The 19245-nt window shown below is 51.4% G+C and overlaps 1 protein-coding gene across 1 annotated transcript; it reads right to left on the bottom strand.

The window, feature by feature from the left end:
- Positions 1-8346: 8346 nt before the first annotated feature.
- Positions 8347-17025, bottom strand: RGR (retinal G protein coupled receptor). The gene is made up of 7 exons (XM_056130431.1): positions 16928-17025; positions 15241-15397; positions 14148-14269; positions 12336-12489; positions 10741-10858; positions 8886-8999; positions 8347-8478 (listed from the first exon to the last, which is right to left on the bottom strand). Exons 1-7 carry the CDS (start codon positions 17004-17006, stop codon positions 8347-8349), a joined length of 876 nt encoding a protein of 291 aa, XP_055986406.1. The 5' UTR covers positions 17007-17025.
- Between the last annotated feature and the right edge of the window lie 2220 nt (positions 17026-19245).

Raw genomic sequence — 19245 nt, 5'->3', positions numbered from 1 at the left:
AAAAAAAAAACCCAAACAAATCCTTGTGCTGAAGTTCTGTGGGTCCCTCACCATTGGAATTCGGGAAATCGTAGGACAAATAGGAGAGCAAGTCACTGGCAGAGATGGGGGTGGATGGCAAGGGAGTATGAAAGAAATGGGCTCCGGGAGAGGGAGTTATATACACACAGGCATACTTACACCTTTGTGTTATTCACATCAGACAACAAAGAATGGCCTCAGAGATGACTTGGAATAAATCTCAGCTAAAGCACTCCATAAAACGCAAGTGTTTATAGCGCTCCCACGAAACCAGCGGTTCTTAATCCGCTGCTCAGTGAGTGTCACCTGGGAGCTTGGAGAGGCGCCAGGCCCAGGCTCAAACTCCCGCTGAGCACAGGAGTCTGCGGGAGGACCTGCACTGTTCTGCGAAGGTCCATGGGGCATCTCCAGCACATCACCCGGAGGGAGGAGCCTTGGAAAAAAGTTTGTTTAAATTTGGGGGTGCCTGGGATGAAGCTGCAGACTAGATCAGCATTTCTCATCTGGGAGTCATATGACTTTCTGTGGGGCCCTAGGATCTTCCAAGGGGGCAACAGGAATGAATCAGGCAAATGGGAGCGTGGGGGGGAGGGGGAGCCAGGGCATGAGTTTAGGGAGCCAACCAGTAGGACAGCTGGGCATGGGAAGGAACCAAAGTTGAAAGGGGGCCGCAGCTACAAAAGACTGAGAAGAAGCAGAGAGAGAGAGAGAGAGAGAGAGAGAGAGAGAGAGAGAGAAGGAGGAGGGGTATCCAGGTGACCCAGATGGTCAGACAGTCTTTGAGAATGTGGAGAGCTGCAAAGTGAGGTCACAGATGCATAATGTGTGGTGTGTCACCCATACTCTATCATGACAACCCCCCAGACACCTCTTTCTGGGGTGACTGCTACAGAAATTGATGAGTCTCCCTATGAGCCACGTTCTTATAATCAGCTACTCCAGGCAGTCCCTTGGGTGGCAGAACACGCCCAGAGATGAGAAGTTTGTTCAACTCTGGTGAGTCCTTGAGTAAGTGGCAGGTCCTGGATGCATGCCCGGACCTATTAAACACCCCCACCCTACACACACACACACACACACACACACACACACACACACACACACACACCACGCTTATCAAGCTGCCTGGCTGCCTCCCTCCTCTGAGCCAACGACTTGCATGTGTTGCAGCAGCTGCCGAGGCTGGGCCCGGGAGCCGCGCAGAGACACAATGGAGGCCGTGAAAGGAGCAGCTGGGCAGACAGAAGGAGGAACAGGTGTGCAAGAGTCCGGGCCAGGGAACGGCTTACACAGAAGCAGCGAGTTTCCTCTGTCAAGAGAAGGGAGGCTCAGAGATGAGGTCTTGAGCCTCCCCTAGGACCTGCCTGCGCCAGTCACCTCAGAACCTTCTTAGGAGTGACTCTCTGGGGTCCGATTCTCAAAGCACAGTGCCCCAAAGCTTCTGGCCACCTCGTCAGATAGTGTGTGTTGGTGCATGCAGGTGTGAGAAGGGCGGGCGGGAGTGTCCCCACCCCATGTCCCAGGTGAGCAGTTCAGACCTGGGCCTGAGTTCCGGGAGCTTCACAGCTGCTTACACTTTCCGGGAGTGTCTTGGAGGCTGACGTGGAACTTTGGGGCCAGTAGGTGTCCCTGGGCCAATGAGTAGACAAGGTTCTCACCTTCCAGAGGGGGAGTTGTGCAGTCACAGCACCCACTGAAGCAGAAAACACAAAAGCTTTAGGCTTCTGACCCAGGTAGGAAAGAGTCTGATGGCCTAGAGAAATGAATTCCTTATGTCTCTGTTTCTGCCTGTCTGCCTGTCTGTCTCTGTCTCTGTCTCTATCTCTCTCACACACACACACCCGCCCTGTTTCCTGTTTCCTAGCACCTCAGGTTTCTGAGCCAGGATAGGAAAGAAAGCATGACAGTCAAGAGAAATGAATCCTCTCTGTGTCTGTCTGTCTGTCTGTCTGTCTCTCTCTCTCTCTCTCTCACACACACACACACACACACACACACACACACACACACTGTTTCTGACCCAGGGTAGGAAAGAAAACCTGACAGCCTAGAGGAGTGAATTCTCTCTCTCTTTCTCTCTCTCTCTTCTTTCTCTCTCTCTCTCTCTGTATGTGTGTCTCTATGTCTCCCTTTGTCTCTGTGTCTCTGTGTCTGTGTCTCTATATTTCTCTTTCTCACATACAACACACACACACACACACACACACACTGTTTCTGACCCCGGGTAGGAAAGAAAGCCTGACAGCCTAGAGTAGTGAATCAGCCTGACAGCCTAGAGTAGTGAATCTCTCTCTCTCTCTCTCTCTCTCTCTCTCTCTCTCTCTCTCTCTCTCTCTCTCTCTCTCCCTTGTCTCCCTCTGTCTCTGTGTCTATGTGTCTGTCTATCTTACACACACACACACACACACACACACACACACACACACACACACACACGGTTTCCTGTTTCCCAGCACCTCAGGATCATGCTCCCAGGGTTCCAGGGTTGCAGGCGCAGGATGAATCATCACTGAGTCAGCACTGCCACCTCGTGGTAGTATCTGGAAACGCCACCACCCACCACCCAAAGCTGCCCTGCATTGGTGTTCCTCCTGCCTTTGTCCCTCCTCTCCCCTTTTCTCTGTATTTAGTTTAAGTGACAAGACAAACAATAAGGACACTTGTTGAGAAAGGGCACATAATAAAGGAGGCAATTTGGTGAGAGGAGGACTAATTTTGTATTTGAGAAAATTGGGCTTTTGTAGTAGCGTCCCTGACAGAGAAGACAAATGTTATCAATTTCATGGTGAAGAGAAAGATAAATAATTTAGACTCACAATCTTGCTGTTGAATTTATTTCTTTACGGGTAAAAGTTGCAAAAAATACCTTAATTTAAAGAGACGCTAGCTGTCGTGGGGGCTAGAACTGATCTATATATAGATTCAAATGACAGGAATGATTTTAGTGCCTGACGCAGAGATAACTTCGTCCTTTACTTGTGACTTTAATTCAACCCCAAACCCCTGTAGGCAGAGTCACCTTTCCCAAAAAAACGATGGGCTGGGACAGGGCTCTTATTCTAGTCTATTCATATTTCTTTCTTTTTCTTTTTTGCTTTTTGGGTCACACCCAAGGGTTACTCCTGGCTCTGCATGCAGGAATTACTCCTGACGGTGCTAGGGGGACCATATGGGATGCTGGGAATCAAACCCGGGTCAACCGCGTGCAAGGCAAACGCCCTACCTGCTGTGCTGTACTATTGCTCCAGCCCCTAGTCCACTCATATTCCTTTACTAATGATCCTGCGGTAAACTCTGAAAGCAATGGATCTCAGCATAACAGATGATGTTTGGAAACAAATATGTGTCTAATAAAGTTTCATACAATTCCAGGGTTCTGGTGGGCACTTGAGGTGGGGGCAGTGGCTAAGTTCAGGATCCCTTCTGCTGTGAAGCTATTGTATATTGTTATTATTGGGCTGGAGCGATAGCACAGCGGGTAGGGCGTTTGCCTTGCACGCAGCCAACATGGCCGACCCGAGTTCGATTCCTCCGCCCCTCTCGGAGAGCCCGGCAAGCTACCGAGAGTATTGGATATGCCAGACACAGTAACAACAAAGTCTCCAATGGAGACGTTACTGGGCCCGCTCGAGCAAATCGACGATCAACGGGAGGGCATAATAATAAAGTCTTCTGCTCCCACGCCTGGCTGTTCCTCGCCGAGGCCCGTTTGAGGGGAGTGGGTTGAGCTTTCCTCCCCGCCCCGACCAGGGCTCCGGCAGCCAAAGACCTCCAGGACCAGCCACCGCCATGCTGAGACCACTCTCCACATGCATGAAGGTACCGGCAGAGGGACAAATCCACGCGGGTTCCGGGGCCAAGACCTCCAAGCCTACTCGGATTGGAGTCGAGCATCCTCCACCCAGATCCTCCAAATTCCAGTAGGTGGGGGTCACACCCACCACCTGGCCCCCTGGCGCCGTGTAATCCCATCAACGGCCAAGACTCAGAGACTATAAAATCCAGCTCCCGGAACCGGAACATCTTATCAGGACATCTTTTTATGACATCTTATTATCTCATTCCTACTTTGGACAAACTTGCAGGCTATCGAATGTAGCCTGCCCACAGGGCAGAGTCTGGCAAACTCCCTGTGTTGTACCCAATATGCCAAATACCAGTAACAATGATGGGTCTCATTCTCCTAAAGAGCCTTGAATATAATCTCAGGGCTAGGATGAAAGAGACGTTACTGGGGCCTGCTCGAGGCAATCGACGAATAACAGGATGATGAAAAATTATTTTTATTATTATTGGCAGAGCGATAGCATAGCAGGTAGGGCCTTTGCCTTGCATGCAGCTGACCCGGGTTCTATTCCTCCGTCCCTCTCAGAGAGCCCAGCAAGCTACAAACAGTATTCCACCATGTGGCAGAGTCTGGCAAGCTCCCCCTGGCGTATTGATATGCCAAAAACAGTAACAATAAAGATGTTACTGGTGCCCGCTCAAGCAAATCCATGAACAATGGGACGACAGTGCTACAGGACAGTGCTATTTCTTATTATTGGGGAGTTACGCTGGAAGTCCTCAGGGACTACTCCCAGCTCTAGCCTCAGGGTCCGTTCCTGGAGGTACTCAGGAATAAAAACTGAACATGGCTGCAAGTAAGACAAGCTTCTAAATCTCTGTAGAATCTTCTCTGGCCTTGCCAATTGCTTCAAGTGTGAGTTTTGATGCAATATTGTATTAGTCTGCTACACTGCATGCTGTGGGGGCTTAGTCAACAGAAATGTGTTATCTGATGTGGCTAGAGAAGAGCACCAGGTGTTGGAAATAATCCCCCTAAGGAAGCCCCAGGGTGGGAACAGCCCCCTGAGCCAAACAGTTTAGATCTTTTAGAATATAATCAGTCAGCAAAGGAGCATCCAGGAAAGAATAGGTGACAAAACGTGAGATCCAGGAAAGGATAGAATAAAATAGCTTTGGGTTTTTAAAATGTAGAGGCCAGCATAGGCAAAAAGGGAACAGGAGGCTGTCCTCACCATACACTTAAAGGGTGCCTGCTGATTGGCTCTGTGGAACATCCCAGCCTCTTTTGGGAATATCACTGTCACTGTCACTGTCCTCCCGTTGTTCATCGATTTTCTCGAGAAGGTGCAGTAACATCTCCATCGTGAGACTTGTTGTTATTGTGTTTGGCATATCGAATACGTCACGGGTAGCTTGCCAGGCTTTGAACTGTGGGCAAGGTACTCTCAGTAGCTTGCAGGGCTCTCTGAGAGAGGCGGAGGAATCAAACTCCGGTCAGCCGTGTGCAAGGTGAACGCCCTACTGCTGTGCTATCACTCTAACCCTCTGGGAGTGTACTCACTGAATTTTGATGTGCTTACAAACTTGTTAATGTCTCTGTCAACTTGAACAATAACTCGAGTGAGGGTGGGGAGAGCGATATTGTATTAATAAACAGTCTGTGTGCTCACTCGTGGCTGCCCAAACAACCCCAAAGCTTGGACCACTCTTGTGTGTCTGTCTCCAAGCTTCTCTGTCTGATTCTCTGTGGCCAACCCCGCTGGATGAAGGTGCCAATTGATTTGCTTTATTGTGATAAATTGCCACCTCAGGGGGTTAAGGCGCAGTCCCTTTGCTTTGCATGTGGCAAATCTGGGTTTGATCCCGGGCACCATATGGTCCCCCAAGTCTCATAGGGTGCAGCCCTGACAGCCCCGGAGCACTAGAGCCAGGGGCAGGCTGAGTGAGTGGCTTCATCTGCACACTTGTGTTGTCTCCCAGCTCTAAGAGGAGACATGACAAAGGCATCAGGAGGAGGGTCGAGGTCCAGAGTCCCTCTCTGTGTGTGCAGACCTCTCTGTGCTCACCTGGCCTTCCCTAGATGCCTGGGAGCAGAGAGAGAGACAGAGATTTCCCAACATTCCTACCTTAGGGGGACACCGACCTCTTCGGGTCTGGCCCCATGATCACCTAACCTAATCACCATCGCTCCGTAAGGTCTGCTCTCCAAAGCTGTAAGACATAGACTTTCGGTGCTGTTTGTGGCCCTCTCACTAGTTTGAGACAGTGGAGGGCAGGGTCCAGAGAGGGCTTGTGGCCTTCCTGGGGCCACTCAGGGCAGAGCCTGGTTCCAGCAGTGAGTGACAGCAGGGGATCGTCCTCTGGGAGACAGGTCTCTGCATAGAACTTCCAGAGGCATTCAGGGTACCAGGTCAAGCTGAAGGAACATCAAACAGCCATTCAGAAAGGGGTGGAAATGTGCTGCCTGCCGAAAGCCAGGAGTGCAATTCTGTGGACTCAAACGGGCACACCAAGACCACAGACGGTCCGTGAACATGCTTAATTGCTTTAGCTTGAGGCAGAGGAGTTTTGTATTGCGAGAAAGACTTATAGGGACCTGAAGGAAATGTCTTTCCTCCTTTTTGCTTTTCACTTCCTTTTTTTTGTTGTTGTTGTTAATAAACCTTTTGCTCATTGATTTCTCACTAACTACTGGCCTTGAAATTTACCAAGGGTTTAGCATCATAGTCTGTATGTGTAATTGTGTTCACGTGATCCCATTTCCTGGGACTCATCTGTGCCCTAATTTCTGCCACTGACTTTTTTTTTGGGCGGGGTCACACCTGGCGATGTACAGGGGTTACTCCTGGCTCTTTACTCAGGAATTATTCCACTGAGTTTTAAGCCACGCCAGCAACGAAATCAAACTCACAGATGCCTGGAGAATCTAGTCAGGCCATGGGCCCTTCCTGCAGTCACTGGAAAGTGTCCTGGCATCGGCTCAGCCTCTCAACACAGACACCCAGGGGCTGAGGTTTTGCCTTTCCTGCCTTATCGTTAGATTCTTCTTTAGTGCCAACCTCTGCCTGCCAACCCCCACCATTCCAACTTGTTTGACACGTCCCTCCCAGGCCCCCAGCACCTGCCATCCCCAGTCCCCAAAGTGTAACTGTGTGGATTGTGTGGAAAGTACACATGTTCCCCCAGGGGACGTGGACCTCATTGGGACTGTCACACTAACAGATGGACCTGCAAGGAGAGTAGGAGTTGGAGGGGACGGAGGTGGAGCATGGAGGTTGGGAGGGGGGAGGCAGGGTACGGGGCAGAGCACCTGAGCCCTGAAAACTGTTCCAGGCTTGGGGAGGGGCCTCTTCAGAACTCTGGAACTTATAATCAGTCATTCTGACATAGCACAGCGGGTAGGGCATCTGCCTTGCACGCAGCCAACATGGCCGACCCGAGTTCGATTCCTCCGCCCCTCTCAGAGAGCCCGGAAAGCTACCGAGAGTATTCGATATGCCAGACACAGTAACAACAAAGTCTCCAATGGAGTCGTTACTGGGCCCGCTCAAGCAAATCGATGATCAACGGGAGGGCCTTTACTTTACTTTATTCTGACATTTCAGGGTTGGCAGCAAGGCTCTGTGGGGCGCATGATCTTTGCCTGGCGCTGGCAGCTCCGTGAACGGGCAAGTCCCCTTGTCCCCTTGGCCATGTCTATCTCCCAGTGGGAAGCACACAGAGGCAGCGGTCATGGTTCAATCTGTGGAGTCAGTGCCTGCAGGTGCTCCCAACCTCCCGGCTCTGTTGTAGTGAGCACATCTGTTACTTTGTGTATCCGTGGCCCTCCCTGTGGCAGGGGTCCCTCTGCCTGTCTTGATGTCAGTGGTCAGAGAGCTCCCGTTAGGGCTAAGGGATTAAGCTGTTAGCCTTGCCATGCAGCCGCCCCAATTGTGGTCCCACCCCCAGCACCACATACAATAATCCCCCCTGAGCATCACTGGGTGCAGACTGGCCCCCTCCAATGAAGTTCCATTTATTTATATGCTTTATTTGGAAGATTTATTTGGAAGACATGGGAGAGAAGAAAGAGCCCCATGAGGGAAAACAAAGGAACCAAACACCCCCCAGGTGGGCTGCTGGCAGCTCCAAAGGCAACGCATGTCACTTGCTTTGGTTCCTTTGGGAATCATTATTCCAGTTGAGGTGACATGGTGACCATAGGGTTGGCAGCCCTGAGGTGGATGTCCACAACCACTACACCTTCCCCACCACCAAAGCGCCCAAGCCCTCCACCAGTGTCACGTCAGAACAGGGAAAGTGACTTTCCCAAGGTCTTTGGGCCTCTGTGCAGGTCTGTGGCCAGGTTTATCCAGGCCAAAGTTCCCGCCCTTCCACACAGCCTGACTCTCTTGGCAGTCCCGGGTTCCACTGAGGGTGCGGCTAGATGGAGCTGGGCTGCAGATCGGGGCCCTCAGGATAGCCTCCCTCAGGACAGAGGCCTCTCTGCAGGGATGGACAGGGTGAGCTTGGGTCCCAGCAGCCCCCTGAAGCAGCTCACAGGGCTCGCTCCCGCTCACGTCTCTGCAGCCAGAGGCCCTTCCGGAATCCATTCTGCACCATCCCACTGCCCAGCCCATAGTGGAGAGCGTTGACGGTAGGCACGGTCTTGGCGATGAGGGCAGGCACCTGTGATGGCAGAAGAATCCAGAAAGGGAACTTCACAGCCTCAGGTTCTCTCCCTGGTCCCTCCCGGTGATCCCAGACAGGATCCTTGTTTGGCTCCTGCAGCTTCTCACCCTGACTTGAACCCTGGCAAGCCAGGGTCCCTGCTCCGGCCCCAGACCCTGGGCCCAGGCAGCTCGGATGTGCTTTCCATCTCCCTGTTCTCGCATCCCACATGAGGCCCAAACCAACATCCCAGAAGCAGCCCTCCAGTGCCCCCCACCCCAATCCAGGAGACAAACGCATGCGGTGCACAAGGAAAGGTCCAGCAGGGCAAGGAGAGAGATGGACGCAGAGGCCAGCAAGGCAGGGAAGTATGGGGTGAGGCAGAGAGACTGCCACGGGGTGACGGTGCTGGGGCATTTCTGTACCATCTGCAGCTTGGGAGAGATGGACGATCCACCCACGACGGCTGCGTAGAGGTACAGGAACGCATAGGGACCCCAGCCCAGCATCAATGCCCTCGCCGGCACGGTGCTGTTCACCTGCGGGATATCAGCATGGGAGGAAGTGTGTGGGCTTGTGCTCTGTCGTCTCAGAATGTGGCATGGAAGTAAGAAGTCCGCAGCTTCATGGAACTGAAGTGCCTCTCTCATGCACAACACAGGATCAGCCCCTCGGGTTGTGGAGTCCCAGAATCCACAGACTCATCCTTTGTTACTTTAAGGAACCCCCTTCAGAATATATCCCGAGGGCACAGAAAAGCACAGTAGAAATGATATCAGCACCTGTCTGTACATGGCAGCACTGTTCACATAGCCAGAATCTGGAAACAACCCGAGTGCCCAAGAATAGACAACTGGTTAAAGAAACTTTGGTACATCTACACAATGGAATATTACGCAACTGTTAGGAAAGATGAAGTCGTGGAATTTCCTTATAAGTGGATAGACACGGAGAGTATCATGCTAAGTGAAATGAGTCAGAAAGATAGGGACAGATACAGAAGGACTGCACTCATTTGTGGAGTATAAAACAACATAACCCGAGACTGACACCCAAGGACAGTAGACACAAGGGCCAGGAATATTGTTCCATAGCTGGAAGCCTGCCTCATGAGCTGGGGAAGAAGGCAGCTGGAATAGAGAAGGGATCACTAAGAAAATGATGGTTGAAGGGTCAGTCGGGATGGGAGATGTGTGCTGAAAGTAGATAAAGGACCAAACATGATAACTCCTCAGTATCTGTATTGCAAACCATAATTCCCAAAAGTAAAGAGAGAGTATGGGGGAAGTTGTCTGCCATGAAGGCAGGGGGAGGGTGGGAAAGGGCGAGGGGTTATACTGAGAAGATTGGTGGTGGGGAATGTGCACTGGTGGAGGGATGGGTATTTGATCATTGTGCGATTGTAACTGAAACATGAAAGCGTGTAACTGCATCTCATGGTGATTCAATAAAATAAATAAATAAGAAAGGAACCCCTTTCAGCCTCTGTTTCCTTGTCTGCATCCCGGGGGTAACAAGGCTCTCTTTAGAGCATGGTCGTGAAGATGAAATGACAGGACGCACAGGAAGTCAGCCTTCTTGCGTCTGGCTGGGACTGGAGAAGATTCATCTGCTACAGACTGTCCAGGTGACAAAGCTAAAGGGGAAATGTGGCCAGGTAGTGCTAATGCAGGAATCCAGAGATGGCTGGGGAGGAGGTGGAGGTGCTTATTCTGCAGTTGCTGTTTTTCTTGGATAAATGTGTTTATAGGTGTGAGTTTATGTGGTAGGTAACAGCCTGTGCCTGTGATGGAATTAAATAGCTCAGAGCAATTTAGAAGTAGCTTTTTAGGTCAGGCATTTAACTCAGCGGCTGAACACATAGCTTGTATGTGTGAGGCCTGGGTTCTATCCCTGGCATCCGCTGCCCCCACCCCAAATTTTTATAAGGAGCTGCATCTTAAAGCATGTGATTTCATGTGACTCTTGTAATCTTTAGAAGACTGAAGGGAACGGCTCCCTGTGTGTGGGGGGGAGGGGATTGGCTGGCAGGCACACAGACCCTCAGGGTTCTAGGTAAAGGTTTGGTAAGGCTCAAGTGTCTGCATTATTCCAGTTCTTAGCGATGCCTGGTCATGAAAACAGTGAATTTCTATGCACTATCCCTATCTATGCTCTGTGCAGCTACGTTTTCTTCTGATGGTGCAAATCACTGCAAACCCTTGCTCGCTGTCTGTGACATCATTTACGTGCCCCGGGATCCCTGAGAGACATGCTTCCTGCTCTAGGTTCTTCTCTCACCTGGGGGTGGCCCATCTTCCTGAGTTTCTGCTCCATCAGCTGATAGGACGTGAGCGTGATGAAGAGGGGCAGGAGGAAGTTGAAGAAAGCCATGGTGAAGAGGAAACTGATGAAGTTCCTGCAGGCAGAGGGAAGGGAGGGAAGGGAGGATAATCTCTCAGGACTGCTCAGCCATTGGCCAAGGCTCACCCGTCTTTGCCCAGGGCAGCCAGAGGCCAAGGGGGCTCCCATCAGACAAGTTCGCGGAGCCTTTGGAGCATCTGGGTGGGTCCCAGCTAACTCGGCCCTGAGTCAGGTGACCACTTGTGTCTCTAGCACTTGCCTTGGGGGCCGGGAAGCTGAGTTGAGAGACGCTCTCCTTATGGCTCTGTGGCTAATTTAGCTCAGCCCTGCTCTCTGTGTGCCCAAGCAGGAACAAAGGGGCATCTGCTTCAGGGCAACCTATTTAGTCAACGGAAGAGTCAGTAAACCAAGAACAAGGAGGCTCCAGGGAGTGTTACGGGCAGAAACTAGGAAGGCACCTGCACAAACACTGCAGTCCCTGAGCTGGGGAAGGGCCTGGATGGTGGGCAGGAGGAGGACATGGCAGGGGGAATCACTCTGAAGCAGAGACCCATCTTTTGCAGGAAGGGGCGGGGAGGGGCGGGGGCGCATGCCACTTTGGGGGTAAAGAAGCATTTCCCAAAGAGGTGGGCACATTCAGGGAAATACCTGCAGTGAGTACATAAGAAGGACATGGACCATGGCCAGTGGCTGCAGGGTACACCCTTCATGACTATACATGAGCGGATATGTAAAACCGTGGGATCCAAGGCACTCACTGGGAGTAAGGGTGGCTGAAGCCCTTGTCACTGTCCCCCGCAGCCACCCCCTAAGGACCTGGTTAGAGTCTTGGGTTGGGTCAGGATCTGACCCTTTATTTCTTTATTTTTTTATTCTTTTTCTTTTTCTTTTTGGCTCATACCCAGCAATGCTCAGGGATTAATCCTGGCTCTGCCCTCAGGAATTACTCCTTGGCAATGCTTGGGGGACCATATGGGATGCCGGGGATCGAACCCAGCTTGTCCGTGTGCAAGGCAAATGCCCTACCCGCTGTGCTATCACTCCAGCCCCCCGGATCTGATCCTTTAGACAGGCTCTGACAGCTCAGGATCTGGGCTTCATTTCGTCTGGCTTTCCATAGCTTTGCTTGGGAATTGGCTCTCAACATACCTACCATGAGTTCAGGGCCACTTTGGGCCACTCGCAACCAGGACACATTTGCACTAGGAACTAATGAGAGCCAGAGCCAGGCCAGCTGACTGTGCTGAAGCTGGCATGGGGTGCAGTGGCTGGTAAATGACAGAGGTTGGTGGCTCACCACAGGCAGCCGAGATCTGTGTCTCTGTTAGCACAGCATCCATGCACGTGGCTAGCTGCAGAATGGGTCTCCCCTGTCCTTCTGACTATTATCTGTGGGTCTCATGACTCTGTGCTTGGATGGGAAATTGTGGACATGTCCCCATTTGGATTTTTCCGTGGTGACATTGCTGCCCTAAGGACTCAAATGTTTCCAGGACATTGGAGGGGGGCTTGCAGCGGACCCTGCCCCTCACCTGTCCCCCCTGGAGTAGTCCAGGGTGCAGCATGTCCCGAGCGGCTCATAGTCATAGTGGCCCCAGCCCAGGAGGGGCAGCGCTGCCCAGAAGGCAGAGGAGAGCCACACAAAGATCACCAAGGCGATGGCCACGTCCCACGCCAGCTGCCTGCCTGCAGAGGACAGAGGAGAACGGATGAGAACTGGAGAAAGGAAAAATTGATAGACTTCCCACTCACCAGGAGTGTTCCTAAGTCCTGGTTCTGGCATGTGTGAGTCTTACAGGCATGTCAGAGTCTCTCTGAACCTTAGTTTTGTTTACCACAAAACGAAAACAGTCAGCACCTCCGGGGACTGCTGTGAAGATTGACACAGGCCCTCACTGGTGGTGGCTCCTATCAATACTGTGTCACTTCCTGTGTGGACTTGGGAGGGGAAGGAGAAGAGTCAAGAGTGTCCTAAGGTAGCTTTAGGGAAGAAGCACAGTCTGAGCTGCAGGGGCGAGAGGCAGAGTCTAGATTGGCCCCGTCCCCTGCTTTGAAGCCCTCTGAGAACTCAGAGCCCGGGGTTGGGACTCCATCTCTATACCAATGGCAGAGGCCGGGTCTTCAGGGCACCTTCTGCTGTGACCAGTGCCTCCTTGTCCCTGCACCTATGTCTCTGCCACAGCCTCATCTATCTCTTTCCTTTGCCACCCAGTGGGCAGGGGCCCTCCTGTGGGCCCTCCTGGGCCTGGTTTCCTGGTGTCCTGCCCTGGTATCTCCTGTCTGTGGATAGTTGTCACCTTCCTTTGTAGTCAGGACCCCAGAAATGACAATGGGGCTTGATGGGTATTTATTTATTTAATTTGGTTTTTGGGTCACACCCGGCGATGCACAGGAGTTCCTCCTGGTTCATGCACTCAGGAATTACTCCTGGCGGTGCTCAGGGGACCATATGTGATGCTGGGAATCGAACCTAGGTCAGCTGCGTGCAAGGCAAAGACCCTACCTGCTGTGCTATTGATCCAGCCCCTTGATGGGGATTTCATAAGCAGAGAAAATCCATCTCTAATTTCCTCCTCCTGATACATGGCTTCCATTAGTCATTTCCAAGGAGAATTTACCGGGCTGTATCTCCTGCTTTGTCTCCCAGCATATTTAGATGTTGAAACCCTATTTTCCACGTGACACTACTTAGGGGAAGCACCTTGGGGTGGCGGTGGTAACCAGGGAGAGCCCCGTGATAGGATCAGCACCCTTAGAAAGGGATAAGTGCGCGGAATATAGACTACTGGATGAAGAAATGTATTGCAGTGAAAGGTGGCTGCTAGGTCACAGTTTACCCCGGTGTTTAGAGAGGACAGAGAAGGAAAGAAATCAAGCAGGGGAGAAGAGAATGGGAAGTAATAGATGAACAGGTATCAGCGTTTCAGCTACACTGAACGGCCTAGCCAAGTACCCAAAATACAGACTCAGCAGAATGAGAACATGAGCTTCTAAGTTGTAGCTGCTGAAACTTTGTAATGTGCCCATCAAGTTGACAGGCAGCGATGGATGTGGTGGGGGTGGGGTGGGGAGGGAATATGGGGACACTGGCGGAGGGAAATCGTCACTGATGGGGGGATTGACGTTGAAATATTACATGCCTAAAGCTCAACTACCATTAATTTTGTAAATCATGTTCTTTAATTAAAAAAAAATGAAAAGGGGAATAGTAGTCCAGAGCTCACATGCACTCTCGCACCCTCCATCTTTTCCTCCCTCACCCCACAGTCACCCACATTTACACGCAGACCCCCCCCCACCTGGGAGCCTGATCACCCACACAGTGTGAACCCCCAAAGACGTACGAGTGCAATAGTGGTGGTAGCGTCCCCAGGCGATGGCCGCGCTGCTGCAGATGCTGGCTAATGCTGTCGCAAAGCCCTGGAAGCCGTGAGCCTGGCAGCCGTCTGGGCCAAAGGGCCAGCGCCTGTGGGAGACACTGGGCACCAGTGACCCGTCCCCTCTGACCTACCTGGCAGCTACTGGGCGGGCAACTTCCTGAACGCTGGCCCAGTTGCTGAGAGGGCTTTGTAGCTCCTGTTCCGGCTGGGGCGTCAGAATTGAGTCTCTGGGAAGCAGGAGTGACTGCACCATGTGTGACTACACCACGGCTGAACCAATGGGTCTCTCTGCCTGTGGCAGGGACCCCCATCCCAGAGGGGGAGCACCCTGAATAGAGGGAGAGTTTAGGTCTTTTTTTGTATGGATGGGGAAACAGAAACTCAAGAGAGGGAAAGGTGCTTCGCCAAGGTCACACAGCAGATGCACACAGAACCAAAAGGTATTGCTCAACCTCGGGCCACATCATGGCAATAGAATCAGGGGAGGGGCAGGAGGAGACCAGGTGAGGGCACTGACATAGATCCCAAAGTCAGTTCTGATCATGTGTTTGCAGCATTTCTGGGCACGACAGCCAGAAACAGGCATGTCCAGAGCACTTGAGAAAACAGTTTTATAAACACCTCTGAGGCTACCTGTGACCTTGGTTTGCTTATAGGGAGCTGGTAGACACTCATCAAAGCTCCTGTGTGTGGTTTTTGATAGGACTAAATGCTAAGCATTATTTTAAGGTATTTACAAAGAGTAGCTAGTCAGGACTTGCAACAATCATCTGACTTTGGTTGATAGAAGAATCAGAAGAGAAATATGGAAGCCAAGGTTCATCCCCCGGCAGCTGGGCTACAGGCAGGTCAAGTGTGAGCCACTCCTGGGCTCCAGCAATCAGCCGGGGTTCTTCAGGGTCAGCCTGGACTTCAATGGTAAGTCTATCTCTACTTGTCTATCCTTTACCCCTCTGTTTTCCCCAAGGAGAGAAGAGCGAGGCCAGCCAGGGTGCCCTGTGGCTCCAAGCATCCTGGCAGGACTCCCGCGCCCAGGGACAAGTGAGGAGGCTGATACCGGAGGAGGCTGAAGGTGGCCGCGATGAAGGCATTCAGGCTGATCCCACTGTCGGCCAGAGCCAAGCTCAGCACCAGCAGGTGACTGGGGCTCCGCAGATCCGGGCTCTTGCAGAAAGAGAGGATGGTCAGGCTATTGAGACTGAGACCGCACAGAGCTGGGGGAGAAGGGTGAAGGCCAGCATCAGGGTTGGAGAGATGCTACTCCCCACCTACACCCCAAACGCAGGCTCAAAACCAAGGGTCAGTGGGATCAATGGAGCCTAGGGAACTGCCTCCTTCATGGCCAGTTACCCTGCAGGGCAGTTCAACAAACAATAGCCACCCGGGCTGGTCGCCTCACACTTACCCCCTGCCCTCTACAGCTCATAATCTAATGGGGACACAGACAAGGCAGAAAACTAACAAAGCGTGACCCCACGGTCCATGCTAGAATAATCATAATTGTCACTGTGGCTGGCCAATGAAGCAGGCGTTAAGCACTTGACGTGGGGAGTCTCATTCACTCTTTAACCTTTACCCCTGTATGGCTGGGAACGGAGGTGCAGAGATGCTGGTGAGTGTGCATTACATATACTGCTCGGAATGGTGGAGTTAGGACGTGGCTATGAGGCCTCGAGGGAGACCACTGGAGAGGAGAGCTCAGAGCAAGGAGGGCTTGAAGCAGGTGGTCTCCACACGGCCCAGCTGAAGGGGCGCTGGGCACTCAATTGCTAAGCCTTGAGCTTTCCATGTCTCGGGTTCCCTCATCAAACGTGAGGAAGTGGGAAGAACTCTGCCTCCAGTACTCAGAGCTCTTACTAGGAGGGCAGGGTGTGGAAAAGCTTTCTAGGAGGGTGGAACTGTGTGTGCCAAGACAAAGTGCAACATGTCAAGGTGTGTGTGAGGGACGTGAAGGATGCAAATAAGGTGGAGTTCCCAGAATAGAGTGGTATGGGCTGGGACGATCGATCCCAGTCACCTGGAGCAGCCCAACCACTGTCACTGTTCTCCACTGTTAGCTCCCGCTGGGTGAGGCGATGTGCAGATTCTTTCTTGGGGTCGGCGTAGACCTGTGTGAGGTGCGCCTGATTCCAGGGCCTACCATCTCAGAGAGCATCTGAGGGATTCTAAGTTAATGCAAGCATCTTATGGACTCAGGACACCCTTAAGGGAATCAGAGGAGGAAGAAATGATGGAGGGGGGTATGGAATAGCGGGGAGTGTTTAGAGAGAATGAATTTAAATCCCAGAGCATCCGTAAGTCTAGCCATGCCTACTATCTAACACAGCACTTGGTCTGTGCAGTCTCTGAGGTGAGAGAGTGATGGCTTTGCCCTGGTCCCTGGCTGGTCCCAGGGAGTAGCGCAGAGCCACAGTCTCCTCAGCAGACCCTGGTCTTAGATGACTCTTCACAGGGTTCCTGGGCCGGGTGGCGGGGGGCACAGTTTAAGGTTGAAAGGACACAGAAAGGCCCAAATCTGGTTCTTCATTCTGGGCAAATGAGGCCCTCCATGTCCCTCCTGCCAGGCCCTTGCTGGCATCTCTCTCTCACCCCCCCGCCTGCAGTGTCATGCCTCAGTTCAGCCATCTGAAGACCCCAGAGGTCCAGACACAGGAGCAGGATTTGGGGACTTGCTCCTTTCCAACTTCCAGGCTGCAGCCCAGCCCTCTGGATCACGCGTCTCCACCTGGCGGTGCCTGACTCACCTTCCACCAGCAGCACTGTCCCCATGGCCAGCACTTCCACTTCCCTGAAGCCGGCGGGCAGGGCCCTGGACTCTGTCATCTTTGACCTTCTTCCCAGCTGGTCAAGTGCTTCTCTGGCTCCCACCGGCTCCCACCAGCCAGACTCTGGCCTTTAAAAGAGCCATCCCACATGCAGGCACATGCAGGTGATTATACGAGGCCCTGGGCTCCTTCTCGCGGCTCCCAAATCATCCTCTTGGCCCTAGCAAAAGGCTCTCATTCATCATTCGGACAGAGCTGCCTTTGTGAGGCTGAACTTGCAGGGCTGCCTCATTCATTTTGGCTTCACCGGTCAGGATTAAGGACCCGGAATCCAAAGAGTGCCGGTGAGAGCCAAATTAGGAAGGAAGAATTGCATAACATCGAAATGAGTGGGAGTAAAAGAAGGGGGTTGAGCCCTTCACTGTGACTGAGAATTGTTCAGGAACCAGGTCCTCCCGAGGCAGTAGGCGCTAACAAGCAAAGTGCCTGGGTGTATGTGTCAATCATATGGGTATACATGCTCACCTGTGTGAACTTACATGCAGGGGGTGGGGGAGAATGAGGTGAGGGGTCATCCGCTGTGATAGAAAGAATTCAGGTGGACCTGGAGGTGGGTTCTGGTTCTGAATGTGTCATTAACTAGCGAGTGATAACACTGGGAAATCTCAGTTTCCTCCTGTCCAATGTTAACATCTTCCCCCATGGCCTGTACCAGTCTTGGTTAGGAAAAGTTGACCATGAAGATGGTATTTGTGTATTTTTGTGTGTTTATTTAGTTTAATAATATAGTTCTAGACCTTAGAGAATTAGAACTGTGCTTTATGCAGGGGAAATCACAGGGAAAAAATGGTCACAGGCTTGCATCCTGTACATTTGGAAGATGGAATACTCATTCGTTTATTAAATAAGCAATTACTATGTGGGTATTTGTCCCAATTATGTATGCAATTATTTGTTAAATAATAGGTAAGTAAAGTACTACAACAGGAGCGGTCGGGAAGAAGTAACTGGAGAAATGGTGACAAAGGGAGAAGCTAAATGGACCAGACAGGATGACTAGGACTCGAAGGCACTAATAAATTGCAAAATATTGAGTTCAGATGTGTGTCAGGAAGGCACTGAAAGACTGGACTGAAGTGGAATAAAGAACTGTTTCAGTCCTAGACTTGATGTGACATGGATATAATCAAAAGCTGGGCCTGAAAAGAGTGACTTCTAAAGTCAGAGCTTGGGCTGGAGGCCCAGTACAGGAGATAAGGCCTTTCCTTGCATGTGGCCAACTCAAGTTAGATCCCAGTACTGTTTATGGTCCCCTGAGTGCCACCAGTTGTCACTTGAGCACAGAGTCAGGAAGAGTTCCTTAGCACTGCTAAATGTGACCCACAACCCAAATAAATAAAGTCAGTGCTTAAAAGGAGGGGATCACTTTGGAGGCAGTAATAGAAAGAAGCAGCTATTCTTCTGATGGTATGTGATCATGAATATGGCATTTGGGACTGTGAAACTATTCTACAGAGTCACACACAGACATAAAAATATCCATATCACTAGCTTGGGGCAGAGGCACTGCTATTCTTATCATCGACTGCTCAAAGCTTGGTTTCTACAGATGAGGTTTTGGTATAAGTTATTGCTTGACTTGGGGTGAAATTTACACCATAATCGGGGGGCTTAGAAACTTAACTCATCTGGAATAAAGGAACCACGGCCCAGAGTGCTGTTAGCAGTATAGCTAATGTTCAGTGACTTCCTGCAGGGCTTCAGACACTGGCCTAAATGATCTATAATGATTCCCACAACTTCAAATGAGCAATCTGAAGCTCCAAACAATTTAGAGTTGGCCTAAGGTCACGCAGTAATTCATGGTTGGAAATAGAGCAAAAGCCAGATCTCCTACTTTCCTGGGGTCCTGGTCAAACACAAATCCTATTCTATAAGAATCCATTTCTCGTGTCTCTCATCTGGTCCCCACTCACCCAAGCCTCAGCGTCCCGCTGGCTGAGCCAAGAGTCCACATCCTCTTGGAAGCCTTCCTGAATAATCCAGTTATTTTCTAAGAGTTCAGAGTGTCTTGTCTGTCCAAGTTCTGTCTTTATAGTTTCAAATGTCAGTATTTCTTTGTTTCTTTTTTTTCCCTTTTCTTGCAAAATCAAGAAAAGACGGGACTGGAAAGCTAGTACAGCGTGTAGGGCTTTTGCTCAGCACGCATCTGACCCAGGTTCGATTCCCAGCATCCCATATGGTCCCTTGAGCACTGCAAGGAGTAATTCCTGAGTGCAAAGCCAGGAGTAACCCCT

Source organism: Sorex fumeus, unplaced genomic scaffold (genome assembly GCF_029834395.1).
Source record: "Sorex fumeus unplaced genomic scaffold, SorFum_2.1 ptg000078l, whole genome shotgun sequence".
In the NCBI taxonomy this organism is placed as follows: Eukaryota; Metazoa; Chordata; class Mammalia; order Eulipotyphla; family Soricidae; genus Sorex; species Sorex fumeus.
Note: the sequence above shows the minus strand (reverse complement) of the source record. Positions and strands in the feature narration are given on the sequence as shown.